General features: G+C 41.5%; 2 protein-coding genes across 3 annotated transcripts in view; one reads left to right on the top strand and one right to left on the bottom strand.

The window, feature by feature from the left end:
• The window catches only part of SMYD1 (SET and MYND domain containing 1), a 43,618-nt gene extending 36,591 nt beyond the window's left edge, over positions 1 to 7,027 (top strand). For both annotated transcript variants that reach the window (XM_089531241.1, XM_089531242.1), the window contains 3 exons: positions 4,495 to 4,658; positions 5,650 to 5,818; positions 6,596 to 7,027. In XM_089531241.1, the coding sequence (XP_089387367.1) occupies positions 4,495 to 4,658; positions 5,650 to 5,818; positions 6,596 to 6,754 (492 nt within the window). In that variant the 3' untranslated portion in view covers positions 6,755 to 7,027. The remainder of the gene's footprint in view (positions 1 to 4,494; positions 4,659 to 5,649; positions 5,819 to 6,595) is intronic.
• Positions 7,028 to 8,397: 1,370 nt separating this feature from the next.
• On the bottom strand, positions 8,398 to 14,398 carry LOC149309360 (fatty acid-binding protein 1, liver-like). Its single transcript, XM_089531240.1, has 4 exons — positions 14,327 to 14,398; positions 10,549 to 10,721; positions 9,859 to 9,951; positions 8,398 to 8,474 (listed from the first exon to the last, which is right to left on the bottom strand). Exons 1-4 carry the CDS (start codon positions 14,391 to 14,393, stop codon positions 8,424 to 8,426), a joined length of 384 nt encoding a protein of 127 aa, XP_089387366.1. The 5' UTR covers positions 14,394 to 14,398; the 3' UTR covers positions 8,398 to 8,423.
• Between the last annotated feature and the right edge of the window lie 1,157 nt (positions 14,399 to 15,555).

Here is a 15,555-nt window from a genome sequence, read left to right as displayed (position 1 = left end):
GAATAAGCATGTCTGCATGTGGAACTGGACACATGGTGGAGGTGGTGAATTTCAAAGCTGGGAGAAGTCACACTTTTGGATTATAGCTTCCAAAATATACTAGTCAACATGTCTAGTCAGGGGACCTTTCCCACTACAGAAATACAGCACAATGGTTCCACTTTAACAGCCATTGCTGCATCCTATAGAATTCTAGGGTATGAAGTTCTAGTGCATGAAGATTTTTCTGGCTGAGAATTCTAAATATCCCTCTCTAAATGGCATATCATAGGATTCTATCAGTTGTTGCCATGGCAATTGAATAGGCATCATAGCAGTATGACTGTGTAGTGTGAAAAGGTCTTGCAGGTGATTCTCCTGCATTGTTCACTGAAATAAATTTGACCAGCCACTTTCACATAGTTCTTAAAGCTAAATTTGATTAAATCCGTAAAATGGTTTCAGACTTTTTTTTAAAAGTCCCTGATTAATAAATCATAATTTTAGAAATGGCATTCTTTTCCTCATATTTCAAGGACAGATCTTCTAGATTGTCCATTCCTCTTCATCTCTACTCTGTCTTGGGCAAAATTGGCCCTGGGGCTGCATGCAGCATCCTCCCTAAGCTCAGTGCCTCTGAGGTCCAAACACACTGCAGCAATAATCCAGTTTGAGACCACTTTAATTGTCCTGGCTCAGTGCTAGGGAACTCTGAGAATTGTAGTTTATTGTGGCACCAGAGCTCTCTGACAGGCATGGTGAAATGTCTCACAAAACTACAGTTCCCAGGATTCTCTAGCCTTGAGCCAGGACAGTTAAAGCAGTCTTAGATTGGATTATTTCTGAAGTGTGTTTAGGACATTTGCCTCTCTGGGCCACTTTTTCTTCTGGCCAAAGGAGTAAAGTGACTCTCTTGGAAGCCTCTACAGAAACAATTCACTGTTAAAGCATAGCAGTGGAAGGGGTGCCATAGGACAACAAGTCCAATTCCCTGCTCAATGCAGGAACTCCAGCCAGAGCATCCCCAGCAGGTAGCTTTCCAGCCTCTCTCTGAAGACATCCAGAGAAAGAGACCCCACCAGGTGATTTTTTTCCATTGCTGAACTGTTCTTACTACCAATAAGTTCATTACTATCAAGAAATTCTAAGCTTTGAGTACAAACTACCCTCCTGTAATTTAAAACTTGATCATAAGATCATAGAATCGTAGAGTTGTAAGAGACCACAAGGGCCATCCAGTCCAACCCCCTGCCATGCAGGAAATCTCAATCAAAGCATCCCCCACAGATGGCCATCCAGCCCCTGTTTAAAAACCTCTAAGGAGGGAGACTCCACCACTCTCTGAGGGAGTGTGTTCCACTGTTGAACAGCCCTTACTGTCAAGAGGTTCCTCCTAATGTTGAGGTGGAATCTCTTTTCCTGTAACTTGCATCCATTGCTCTGGGTCCTGGTCTCTGGAGCAGCAGCAAACAAGCTATCTCCCTCCTCAATATGACATCTCTTCAAGTATTTAAACAGGGCTATCATATCACCGCTTAACCTTCTCTTCTCCAGGCTAAACATCCCCAGCTCCCTACATCGTTCCTCCTAGGGCATGGTTTCCAGACCCTTCTTTGGACATGCTTCAGTTTCTCAACATCCTTTTTAAATTGTGGTGCCCAGAACTGGACACAGTATTCCAGGTGGGGCCTGACCAAAGCAGAATACAGTGACACTATTACTTCCCTTGCTCGAGACACTATACTTTTATTGATGCAACCTAAAATTGCAATGGCCTTTTTAGCTGCCACATCGCACTGCTGACTCATGTTCAACTTGTGGTCTACTTGGACTCCCAGATCCCTTTCACACGTAGTCTCATTCAGCCAGGTGACACCCATCCTATATCTATGCATTTCATTTTCTGCCCTAAGTGCCGTACCTTACATTTCTCCATGTTGAAATTCATTTTGTTAGCTTTGGCCCAGATTTTTAGTCTATTCAAGTCATTTTGAATTTTGATCCTGTCCTCTGGGGTATTTGCTACTCCTTCTAATTTGGTGTCATCTGCAAATTTGATAAGTATGTCCCCAATTTTGTCATATAATGCTACACTCCCTCCTTTTCTTCCCCATCTACTCTTTTCGAATTGATTATATCCTCCAATTGTTATATTCCAGTCATGGGAGTCATCCTACCAGGTCTCTTGTTAAATTTATGAAGTTATATTAACCTTCCTGCACTAGAACGTCAAGCTCATCGTATTTGTTGCCCAAACTCTGTGGTGTTGATATATAGACGTTTAAAGCAGTGGCGTCACTAGGGTTGGCATCACCCAGTGTGGCAACTCAAGTTGTCACCCACCCTTGACCTTCTATCATACCTCACCATACAAAATCCTTAGTAATTTTCTTTATACTAATGTTAGTCATAAATTGTAATTCCCATATATCACTGAATGTAATGGTAATAGTTGTGACATAAACAACTAGCACAATTAAAATTATTCATTTAAATTACAATATCATACACACAGCCTAAATGTATTTACATGTACATAGTTTCATGTGGTTAAAATGAAAATTTTGTAAGAAGTGATGTTTTTAAAGAACAACTGAAAATAATAAAATTTTATTTTTCAAAATTTGAAATTAAAAAACAACAACACCTTGAGGCTTCTTCCTTTTCCACCATCTCCAGCATTTTAAAGGGATGTATGTGAATGCCACAGCTTGTTTCTGTCAAAAGGCAGATTTCTGGGGAGCAATGGTGTTTGGGGAGCTGCGGTGGAGCTGCTCTTCTCTCCTTCTGAGGCCACTGCTTTGGCAGCTGAGATGAAGGGAGGCCTTTTCATCAGATGCTGAGCCTAACCAAGATGAAACTGTGCCTGCCTGTCCTTTTCTCCTTTTGGAGGTTACAGCAATGGCAGTACATAGCAACTGTACATAGCAGTGTTTCAAGAATTTTGCATAGTTTTTGTGTGGTTTTTTGGGGTTTGTTTTGTTACAGTGAATCTGGAATATAGTGGTGGCGCATACCAGCCCTGGTGGCACAGTGGTTAAATGCCTGTACTGCAGCCACTCACAAACCATAAGATTGCGAGTTCAATACTAGCAAAAGGGCTGAAGCTCGACTCAGGCTTGCATCCTTCCGAGGTTGCTAAAATGAGTACCCAGATTGTTGGGGGCAATTAGCTTACAATTTGTAAACCGCTTAGGGAGTGCTTAAGTGCACTGATAAGCGGTATAGAAATGTACTTGCTATTGCTATTGCTATATGCTCCTAGTTCCCACTGGAAATTTATCCTGATCCTCATTTGATTGACTTCAGGGGAAATAAAGTGGAGCAAACACAAAAAGCTTTCGGTTTTTTAGAGGTTCTTTTGGCAAGAATTGATTCTGATGCGATTTCTAACAGTGGGAACGCCAGATCAGATTCGATTCTTTTAGAGGGGAGGGACAAATGGCAGAGGGATATGTGTCATCCATCTCCAGAGAGGTCACACACACACCCAGTGCTGCTGTTTTGGGTCCAAAATAAAACTAATTGCAAAATTGATAGATTGGCAAAGCAGCTACTTTCAAAGGCGAGTAGCTGCTAGGCCATTCTACCAATTTTATGATTAGTGTTATTTTAAAAAAGCATTTCCCATCCTCATTCTCCTCCTCCCCGCTCCCTTCCTTCCTTCCTTCCTTCCTTCCTTCCTTCCTTCCTTCCTTCCTTCGCTCTTTCCTGCTGGGCCTCCGCTGCTTGTCCTGGGGCTGGCGGGGCTTCCGGCGCTGCTGCTGGTCCTCCGCCGCTTGCCCCATGTTGGCCGGTGCGGCACCAGTGTTAGAAGCCCCGCTAGTACCTGGACAAGCGGTGGTGGTGTGGTAGCAGCACTGGAAGCCCTGCCAACATGGGGCAAGTGGCAGAGGCCCAGCAGGAAAGAGGGAAGGAAGGAAGGAAGGAAGGAAGGAAGGAAGGAAGGAAGGAAGGCGGGAAGAGGAGAAAGAGGAAACAGCAGAGGCACAGCAGGAAGAGAGAAGGAAAGCAGGAAGGTAGGAAAGAAGGAAAAGGAGGGGGAGAGGGAAAAGGAATACAGGAAGAAAGGAAAGGAGGAGAGGGTAGGGAAGGAGGAGGGAAAAGGAGAGAAAGAAGAGAGAAAGAGGGTCCGGTCAGGACCTTCTGAAGGGGTCTGGGACGAGGCGACTGGCTGAATGGCTGCTCCGTTTCCCCCGGCTCCAATGGGAACAACACGTGTGCCAATGGGAAAAATCGATTCCAAATAAGCCTCCTTTTCATAGTCAGAATGAGGAACCTTTTGGAACTGATTGAGTAAGTGGGGCGGAGCCGAATCTGAACCCGGGTTGTTCCGCCAGTGGGAATGGCCCCTAGGTGAATCACTTGATGACATTAAAAAACAAAAATAAAAACCAAGACATACAGTGGTCCCCAATTCCCATGTAATTTCTTGTATTGTCACACCTAAGCATCACAGACATGGACAATTATGTTCTGATTTTTATCTGCTTTTTCTTTCTGTTGTTGTTCTAGGTTGTAAAGCTGTGCCGAGATTGTCTGGCAAAGCAGGAACCAGTGCTAGGAGACACAAACATTTACATGCTGAGGATCCTGAGTATTTTGTCAGAAGTTCTCTCTTATCTCCAACTCGTGGATGAAGCAGCTGGCCACTCAAAACGGATGGTGGATGGCTACCTGTATGCAATATAAGTCCTGTGCTACACAGCAGAGATAGGCAACCCGGTGCCCTCAAGGTGTTTTGGACCACAGTTCCCATAATCCCTTACCTGGGGTTTATGAGAGTTGTAATCTAAAAAGACTGGAGTTCACCAGAATTCTGCTCCTGTTCATTTATTAATATTTCTATGATTTCTTCTTTTTAGTATATGACCAAAATATTTATTATCTGATAAGTGTTTTTCTATATGTATGTGCCCTTCTGGGAGAGAATAATAGGAGAGATATGGGAGAGAATAATGGAGTCCATTTAGTGGCACCAACAGTGTTGCTCTTGTAATGTTGCTTGGAAGTCTGGGTTGGGAGGCAGGCTCTCTTTTCCTGCTAAATGTACTCTGAATCCATATCCCATACAAATTAATGAGAGACATTGACATTCAAGCTTGTGTCTGTTGTGTTCATGCTGAAGTAGTCTGGTTCCTTGGGAACTTGTGTGTGTATGTGTGCATGTCCCATTCAGCATCATAGCTCCTCCTCCAAAAGACAGAAGATGGTGCGATCACCTTGATGAAGCTATCCAGGTGTCTGTGTGGTTGATGCCTGGATGGGAGACCATCTGGGAACACCAACTGTGCCACCTTGAGTTTCATGAAAAGAGAAAGGGGAATACATGTATTACACGCATACCTAGAAAGATATACTTTGCATTCTGCCGAGCTCAGAGAGACCTGGATCTGTCTTGGTCCTGGTGTTTATTCTCTTTACTGCAATGGCCTTAGTGATGGATGGATAAACCAAGAGATAAGTGCACATTACCATTTGTTACTGGGACTATGTGAGTGGAAGAAAGGCTGGAATGAGCCATGCTTCTCCAGACCTGAACATCTCCACACACACACACATACTACTGAGTCAGTGTTTTTATCCAGCTGGGAATACAGGCAAGGATATATGTATCTTCCAAGTGCTGATATGAAAGTATACATTTGCTTCTTAATTTGTACTCTGCAGGAAGCTGTACCACCCAAACAATGCACAGCTTGGGATGGCCCTTATGAGAGCAGGAGTGACACACTGGCATGCAGGTCTCATTGAAGCAGGGCATGGGATGATTTGCAAAGCCTACGCTATTCTTCTTGTGACACATGGCCCCACACACCCAATTACCAAAGATTTGGAGGTAGGTACCAAACACATACAGCTTTTCCGAATGTACATTGGCTGTAGCAATACAGTTCTTGTTCTATGAATGTCAGGTCCAGACAGGTTACATGAGTAATTCAACAGCCATTTCCACACTATAGAATCATATTACTGTGACTCCATTTTACATTGGACATTTCTTATCAGTAGACTCCCTTATTCTCTCTATGGAGAAGGGAAAATTGACCTCGAGGAAGGATAGAGCCAAATGATGCCAGAGGAGAGGGAGGGGATTGCTCTCTGCCATCTTGGTCCTAGGGTATAAGCCATCCCTTTGGGATCATTTTGCATGCACACACAGGTACACACACACACACACACACCATGTTGTGGCTACAAAGATACACTTGAACATGAGAGGATCACAGCTTGGAAAAGTTATACTGCAGCTATGGGATTCTGGGATATGTGATCCCAAAATAGTAATTATCCCAAACTCTTGTGTGGCCTATGCTTGAGGAAATCTCAAAAGCCAGAGAGGTGGCTGAGTAAGATTTCCCATAGTAAGCAGGGTGACCAGATGTCTCCCTTTCCAGGACAAGTCCTACATTTAAAATATTTATCTAGGAGGAATTTTAAAATGTCCTCTATTTTGAACAGGCCTAAGAAGCATGACATTACATTTATATTAGGGTTTTTGGTTTTTATTGCAGTTTGTGATAAGAAGTGGGCTTTGACTCCCCAGCGAGCAGGAGGGGATCCTGACTAGCACAGAGCTGTACATCTCACAGGTCCTTTGTTTCCATCCATTCAGGCCATGAGGATTCAGTCTGAGATGGAGCTGCGCATGTTCCAGCAGAATGAGTTTATGTACTATAAGATGAGAGAGGCAGCTTTGCAGAACCAGCAGATCCAGATTTTGCCTGAGCCCACTAATGAGATTTCACCTGGCATTTTCCAGAAGAAGCAATAACAGGCTGCTTGGATGCCCTGCCTGGACAAGTAGTATCATATTCCACAAGCTGGTGCAGCATCTAAGTGACATGCCAAGGAAAACCTTGGTGTTTCAATGCTGAGTATTTGAATCTCCAGCTGATAGCGCCAGAGAGAAACATGTTTTCTACATCTCAGCTTGTTGGTTTATAAGTGTTTCATAGAGATTGGTCTCTGTGTGTCACTCTCACTGTCTCTCTCTCATACACACACTTATATTTACTAAGATTAATTATTAATAAAATTATGACAGTGGCACATAATTTCAACACTTGTTTCATTCAATTTGGTCTGGTTCCTACATTTATAAGAACCCCACTTTGCTCTCTTTTCAGTGGCATCACTAGTGGGTTGCGGGGGGTTGTGTGTGTGCACATCACACCAGATGACACATTAAGAGAAGTGACACCACTGCTCCTCAACTATCTGCGTTTTGGCAGAAATGGGCTGCGGCATTTGCTTGTCTCCATTTAAAATGTTGTAAGAGATGGTGTGAATGGAGAGAGGCTCAGCAAGAAGAGCAAGGAGAGACTCCAGTTTGTTTGTTTTTAAATTAAAATTTAAAATGTCAACATTTCAATTTTTATAATAATACTTTTTTCATCTGAAGACTTCTTTAAAAACATCACATTTTACCAAATTTCTACTTTAACCACACGTAACTATGCATATATAAATACATTTAGACTGTGGGCATGATATTTTAATTTGAAGGTATACTTTTAATTTTGCTAGCTTATGTCACTACTATTAAGATTCAGTGATATATGGGATGATTTATGAGTAACATTAGTACAAAAAATTACTGAAGTTTTCGTAATAGGTAATAATAGGTCAACAGAACCAGGTTTTATGAAAACTGACTACTATTTATTACTTGTACATACACTCACACAATCACACAAGAACTCAATCATATAGTAAGTTAACATTGGATAGATAACAAGAGGCATCACTAATGGTGATGTTCACCTGTATGGGCGATGCTCCAGGGTCCAAATTGATGAAGACTCTGCTGCATAGAAGGAAGGGGGGATGTGTGGCTAGATGATTGGAACTATATCAGAACTCAGAAAAACATGGTGCTTACTTGTATTCTGACACCGAACACCGAACAAAGGATTTGAGAGACCTGAAATAACAAAGTCTAGCCTCAGGCGAAGAGCTGTTTATCAAAGCAAAACTAGATGTATATATTAAAGATTGCTTGATCTATAGGCAATCTTCAAGGTGAGAATGGTCATCGAAGGTGAGAATGGCTTAGGCCTGGCAAAACATCCTGGGCCATAAATCTGCCTGTTGGCAACTCCTATTTTGGCCTCTTTGATCTATGTTACAATAGTGCACGTGATGCGCTTGCCTTGCAGTCATGGAGGGCTTTATGTCATCTATCCCATCAGGCACTCTGTTATAGGGTCTTGAGAAGGAAAGCCATCCACACTAAGGATTTTAAGGCACCAAATGCTCGCAACAGATGACTGATGGTTGCCAACAAATAAACATCTAGACTGACCCCCAAACAGTTGCTGAGACTATTCCTATGCTTTGCAAGCACAAATGTTACAAATGAGGAGAGTTTTTATTTTGATAAACTGATCTTTAATATATCACTTTTGCTCAGTAAGAAAGTGTAGAAATGTCTAGGTGATCTAGATTCTCTTACTGGTCCTCTTGTAATGGAGGTCACCCTTACACAATGTCTAGAAAGAAACAAACAACAGATTAAAAAGTTTACATGGGTGTATTATGCAGATAAACATCCACACACTGCCTGCCTGTAACTCTGAAAGACACCATCCAAACCAAGGCACATTTTAAATAATCTTTGCTCAGACATGAAGTGTGCAGGGTGACAGATGTGGACACTGTCTCAGTATAATCACTCATATTGGAATGTAACCAGTTACATTTGGGAAACAATGATTAAGCCACCCATCACACAGTACTGCCTGAGATGGGTGCCTCATTTTGCCAAATGGAGGCTTGATTCAATTATACAGGTACATCCTTTGAATTCTTGGTATTATGTCTGTTGGTCCAAATTTTATAAGTCATTGGACAGGGCTGACTGAAGTAGATTCACTGAATCAGTGGGGACTGGTTAACCAGCCCTTTCTTTGACTCAACAGTTCCAGCTGGAATTAACCATTGATTTTAGACTGTTCTCTCTTCTGGAGGGTTATCTCTTACTTCATGTCCTCATGTCATAATCAAAAGGTCGTCACTGATTAAGAAGGCTTACTACTTTATATATGCAATTCACTTAGGGTGAAGAAGTAAATCTGTGCCAGGATTGTAAGCACTCAAAGGGAATGAGATACCATTTATTTATCTGGATGCACCAAAGCTCATACTCATTTTCCCCTCAACTAGAATATGCAAAGTCCACCTAGTTTTGAAAAGAAGTCAATTGTATATAATTTGCAGTGGGTAGGAAGTATGCATTCCCACAGCTATAGCAAAATCTATATAATAAATAATAAATAATAAAATTTATTTCTATACCGCTTTTCCGCAGTGATCATAGTAAAATTATTAAAACAACATAAAATTAAAACCACATTACATTAGTTACAAAATACGATTAAAATCCAATTCATAGGTGTATGCAAGTGAGAGGGAGAAAAGGGGATCGAACATAACTTCAGTGTACATGGGGGAATGCTTGGTTAAAGAGAAAGGTTTTAAGTCTCTTTTTAAACAGTTCAAGGGAGGTAATGAGATGGAGCTCCTTGGGAAGACTATTCCAATGCTTGGGGGCCGTTGCTGAAAAGGCCCTCTGAGAAGTAGTAACATATCTAGGGACTTCGAGCAAGTTCTTCCCGGTTGTTCTGAGAGTGCGGGACGGATTATATGGGGAGATGTGGTCCTTCAAGTAACTCGGGCCCAAGCCATGTAGCATAAATACATCTGACATGTCAGCCCCTTAAGTACTAATGCCATTCTCTTCCACACCTTAAAATGGCAGACATGGCCCAGGCCACAGTGAGGACTTGGAAAGTCCTACTATCGCTGCCAGGACACCGCTTCCTGGCGGTTTGTACTGGGCCTATGTTACAGACCTCCTCCTATAGGTATCCTTACATTAGTGAGAGTGTCTCCATTTAGTTCAATCACAGAAGTGATGTTCTTCAGCTTTATCACTAGCTTATTGTCTCCTTCCATTTGAACAACAGCCTGTGGAGAAAGAAAAGCAAAGTACAGTGTGACCCCTACGATAAACTCAAAAATTCTTGTAATAAATAAATAAAAATATTTCCTCACAAGAGGTTTAAGCAGTAGAAATGACACAACCATGTGACTTGGGACAAATTTCTCAGCATGGCTGTCTTGAGAGACATTACAGGCCTTTTTGTTTTCATGAAGTGGAGAACAGACATGTATAAAGCCTGGACATTCAATCCACTAACCACACCTTCAATAAAATTTCTATGGAACATTTGCTTCTGCCAGTTTTACAATATGCCCTGTAGGTGAATGGGCTACTCATAAAACCTGCAGTGCTAGCCCTATCACCAGTAGAGGGTAAAGTGTGGGCAAACGCAGGCCCCAGACTCCACTTTTGTAACCGCTGTGTTGAGTTGAATCGAATTGGCAGTACACTTGGCTTCTCTTCCCAGAGATGTGGTGGCAGTGGGATTCTTATCCTCTGCCTCAAGCAGAAAAATCACCTTGGCTTGGCCCCAAGATTCATTCGCTGATCTGAGCATTTTGAAGAGAACCAGCTTCTTCTGAGAACACAGCCATAATTCAATTAAAAGCCATGCAGCCTACCTTCACCTTCTCTCCTGTTGGAATAATCAGCTCAGCTTCCTCTCCAATTGTAAACTGATTAGTCGTCACTGAGTTACCAGTTGTCACAATAACCTTAAACTTCTTGCCGTCTTGCACAATTTCAGAGATGGTTTTCAGATCCTTGCGTTTTTGAATCAACTCATTAGAAAGACCTGTGCAGAAGTAAGACACGCATAAGCACACAATTCATTCAGAGAAGTGGGTCTTGAGATAAGATGCAGTTGCAGGCGGCAGGGTGGTGGTGGACAAGCACGAGGAGAAAAAGCAAATCCAGAGCTATGATAGTGATACTCATAGTGAAAAAAGTGAGTTAAAGCTGTGGGACAGGTAAGAATGGATGAAAGGAAGTAAGTAAGACAAGTAAAAATGGACGAGAAAGGAACAGGTCCACAGACATCCATTCCACATCACTAGCAACCAAAGCACCATCCTTTGTCTTACATGTCTTACAGCTAAAGGTTTCTGATGCTTTCCATGTTTTTCAGGGAGAAAAGAGACATGATAAATTATAGGTAGAGTTCAGAATATCTGAAAATGCATACATTTGAAATGTACAAAAGTTTGTACAAACAGATGCACAAAATGAGCACCTTAGAAACACATGTACAAAATTTTTGAAAACTTTGAAAATTTCAGCAAAAAGGCAGGCAGAAAGGAAAAATATATCACAATCTGGGACAGAAATAGGTCTACTTATATGAATATCTCGTTACTAAAACCAAAGTAAGGAAGGGGAATTTCTTCCTAAATACCTCAGATTAATATTGCAGACAATGTAGATGTTTGTCTTTTAATATAATTTTAAACTAAACATGACCAGCTTCAAGAATCCTTGAGGACAAGTGACCTTAGTCGTTACACTAGACTTAACAGTGTGAACCTATAATATGTGTGTGTGTGTGTGTGTGTGTGTGTGTGTGTGTGTATATAATATTATTTTTTTATGGCCCGCCTTTTCACGAGGAATCAAGATGGGTTACAACATTGAAAAAACAGTAAAAACAGTGCATCACGGTCCATATAGGAATATGCAGAACTTTGAAATCTTCCTCTCAAACTCCCAGAATCTGTTAACTTCTCCAGTTTCTGCATATACATTTATTCAGCATTAACATCCAGACAAAATAGAATCATAGAATCATAGAGTTGGAAGAGACCACAAGGGCCATCCTGTCCAACCCCATTCTGCCATGCAGGAAATCCAAATCAAAGCATCCCCAATAGATGGCCATCCAGCCTCTGCTTAAAGACCTCCAAAGAAGGAGACTCCACTACACTCCGAGGAAGGAGTGTGTTCCACTGTTGAACAGCCCTTACTGTCAGGAAGTTCCTCCTAATGTTGAGGTGGAATCTTTGCCTGCAGCTTGGATTCATTGCTCCTGGTCCTGTTCTCTGGAGCAGCAGAAAACAAGCTTGTTCCCTCCTCGATGTGACACCCCTTCAAATATTTAAACAGGGCTATCATATCACCTCTTAACCTTCTCTTCTCCAGGCTAAACATCCCCAGCTCCCTAAGTCGTTCCTCATAAGGCATGGTATCCAGACCCTTCACCATTTTAGTCACCCTCCTTTGGACACGCTCCAGTTTCTCAATGTCCTTTTTGAATTGTGGTGCCTGACCAAAGCAGAATACAGTGGCACTATTACTTCTCTTGATCTAGACACTATACTTTTATTGATGCAGCCTAAAATTGCATTGGCCTTTTTAGCTGCCGCATCGCACTGTTGACTCATGTTCAACTTGTGGTCTACTTGGACTCCAAGATCCCTTTCACATGTAGTTTCCTTAAGCCAGGTGTCCCCCATCCTATATCTGTGCATTTTATTTTTCCGCCCTGGGTGAAGTACCTTACATTTCTCAGTGTTGAATTTCATTTTGTTAGCTTGGCCCCAGCTTTCAAGTCTATTCAGGTTATTTTGAATGTTGATCCTGTCCTCTGGAGTATTAGCTATTCCTCCTAATTTGGTGTCATCTGCAAATTTGATAAGTATGCTCCCAATTCTGTCATCCAGGTCATTGATAAAGATGTTGAATAGCACTGGGCCCAGGACAGAGCCCTGTGGGACCCCACTGGTCACTTCTCTCCAGGATGAAAAGGAGCCATTGTTGAGCACCCTTTGGGTTCAGCCGGTCAATCAGTTACAAGTCCATGTAACAGTTGTTTGTCTAGCCCACATTTTACAAGCTTGTTTGCAAGAATGTAATGGAGAACCTTGTCAAAGGTCTTACTGAAATCAAGATATACTATATCCACAGCATTCCCTTCAACTGCCAAGCTAGTAATTTTATCAAAGAAAGAGATTAGATTTGTCTGGCATGACTTGTTTCTCTGAAACCCGTGTTGACTTTTTGTGATTAGATAATGTTTTAGACAAGATCTTAAAAAGCAAAGATTTGAGGAAGAAGAGAATGAATTGGATACCATTATAGTTGGTGACCAAGGGAAAATGATCAGTAATATTTACAAAGCTATACTTAATCTGGACCAAGAATCAGAAACAGTTAAAAATGTAATGATACAGTGGATGCAGAATATAGGGTACCCAATCAAAATTAGCAAATGGGAAAATACGTGGAATAAAATAGCAAAGTACACAAAGTCTCAAAGTCTGAGATAAAAAGCCTATAAATTGTACCTACGCTGGTATATTACCCCAGACAAACTCGCAAAAATACACAAAAATAACACAAATTTATGCTGGAAATTTGATAGGGAACCAGGGACATTAACAGGAACGAATCTGCAAGACCCCAAGTATTACAACTTATGTAACTGGAAATTGTATGCCAGGCGTGATGTTTTAAACGTTAAAGGAGTGTTGAACTGATTGTTTGATATTTTTAACTAATAATTTTTTTAAAAGAGGAATCTTTGAGGACAAGTGACCTTAGCCACTACACTAGACTTAACAGTATGATTATATGATGATGATGATGATGATGATGATGATGATGATGATGATGAATTTTATTTATATTTCCCGCCTCTCCCTGTGGATCGAGGTGGGATTACAGCAAAAAATTCATCAATACAAAATGCAAATACAATGTTATCTAAAAATACAAACAATAAAACAGTCAGCAATACTGCTACCAGTCATACACACACATACACACACATGCAGAACTTTGAAATCTTCCTCTCAAACTCCTAGAATCTCTCAACTTCTCCAGTTTCTGCATCTACATTTATTCAGAATTAACATCCACTGAGTTCAATGGGGTTACTTGAAGATTATAGCCATTCCTACTCTGAGCTTGTAGCAAAGATACCAAAGATTTTATTGTAGTAATTGCTACTATAATCTATAGGAGAATTAAGGATATGTTATTATTCCATAGGACATTGCACTTTGATACTAGTAAAATAGTAAGCAGCATGAACTGGGCAACATCAGAGAAGAGTACAGCATGTTCCCAAAGTGGTCCACATGGACCTCCAGGGGTCCATGGGAGACTCAACGGGGGTCTATGGGGGTCTAATCTTCACATTTTTTGACAAGTTTTGGGAATATGGTAGAAATGTAGCAGCAGGGGGTCCACCAAAACCAGTAAAATTTTGAAAGTGGCCTACGAGAAAAAAAAAAGTTTGGGAACCTATCAAGGGAAGTAATAGTGCCACTCTATTCTGCTTTGGTCAGGCTCAACCTGGAATACTATGTCCACTTCTGAGCACCACAATTAAAAAAGGATGTTTTTGAACTGTCCGGGTAGAGGATAAAAACAAGTAAAATCACTCCGAAATGAAAAACTCACCAATTTCCTTCATGAATTCCTCAAAGTTTTCATGGTGTTGGAGTTCATACCTTCCAGAGAAACTCATAGTGATGATACTCTCTTTGTGCTCAGTAGGAAAGGAGACTGTTCTCTGAGAAGACAAACCTGCTATTTATAACAAACTCTTGCCGTGGAAATTGGTCAGAGGTTGCATGATCTTGTTTGCTTGTGGCTCTGCTAAAACATGAAATCTGTAACCGTTAGACATCATGACTCAACTACCCCCAAGCTAAAGATACATTTTTGGTTCCAATTTTGGAATGGGAGCCCTATTTTCTGTTTCATGTGGCCCCTTCAGCTCCTCTTGTCCTTTTGCTCGATCTTCAAAGTTTTGGCTGGGTGATCAAAACTGGGAAAGCAAGGAGAACTATATATTATTTTAAATCCTATGCAGACAATTCTTGCTAGTTATGTCTCTTGGTAAATCATGATTACTGCAACATGTTAATTCTGCTTAAGTGCACTCTCTCTGGCTTTGCTTCGCGAACAAAGATTCAGGAAGGACTCATCCCGCGCTTTGTACAAGCGCGTTGGTGACTAAAAAGGCCAATTCGGGATAAACAGGTCCGGTTGCAGAAAGCACAGCAGAAAGTCTCCTTGGGTGATGTTTCCAGGTTGCGGTTCTTTCTGCGTTGTCGTTTCTCTTCGAGGCTTGTTCGGAGTGAGCTTTCGAAGAAGGCTGCAGCGTCATGGATAGTGCGTCTCCATGCCTCCCGATGCGAGGCCAGGGAGGACCATTGTTGGTGATCTATCTGGCCAAGCCTGAGATGTTGTTTCAGGGAGTCCTTGTATCTCTTCTTGGGGCGCCCCTCTTACGCTGACCTGTGGCAAGTTCACCGTAGAATACTATTTTGGGGAGGCGATGGTCCTTCATCCTAGAAACGTAACTGCACTACAAATTACATTATTGGATCAAGGACTGTGTAGATTTTTGCTCAGTTTCCCAGATTTTGAGGGGGACTATAATTCCCAGAACCCCAAATGATGATGATGGCTGATAGATTCTGGAGCTGTAGTCCAAAAAGTAACTTTTCCAAAATCAGCTTATTGAGAGGTTATATAATACCAAGTGTTATGGCTATATTTCAGAGGAAGGAACTAGTAAAACCACCTGAGTACACCTTACTTAAGAAAACACTAGGAAATTCATGGGGTTGCTATAAGGCAACAGCCAACTTTAAGGCATGCACACAAACATATGAACCAAA

Source organism: Sceloporus occidentalis, unplaced genomic scaffold (genome assembly GCF_023333645.1).
Source record: "Sceloporus occidentalis isolate IW3139 unplaced genomic scaffold, rSceOcc1.0.p SCAF_7, whole genome shotgun sequence".
In the NCBI taxonomy this organism is placed as follows: domain Eukaryota; kingdom Metazoa; phylum Chordata; class Lepidosauria; order Squamata; family Phrynosomatidae; genus Sceloporus; species Sceloporus occidentalis.
This window is presented reverse-complemented; position numbering and strand designations above follow the sequence as displayed.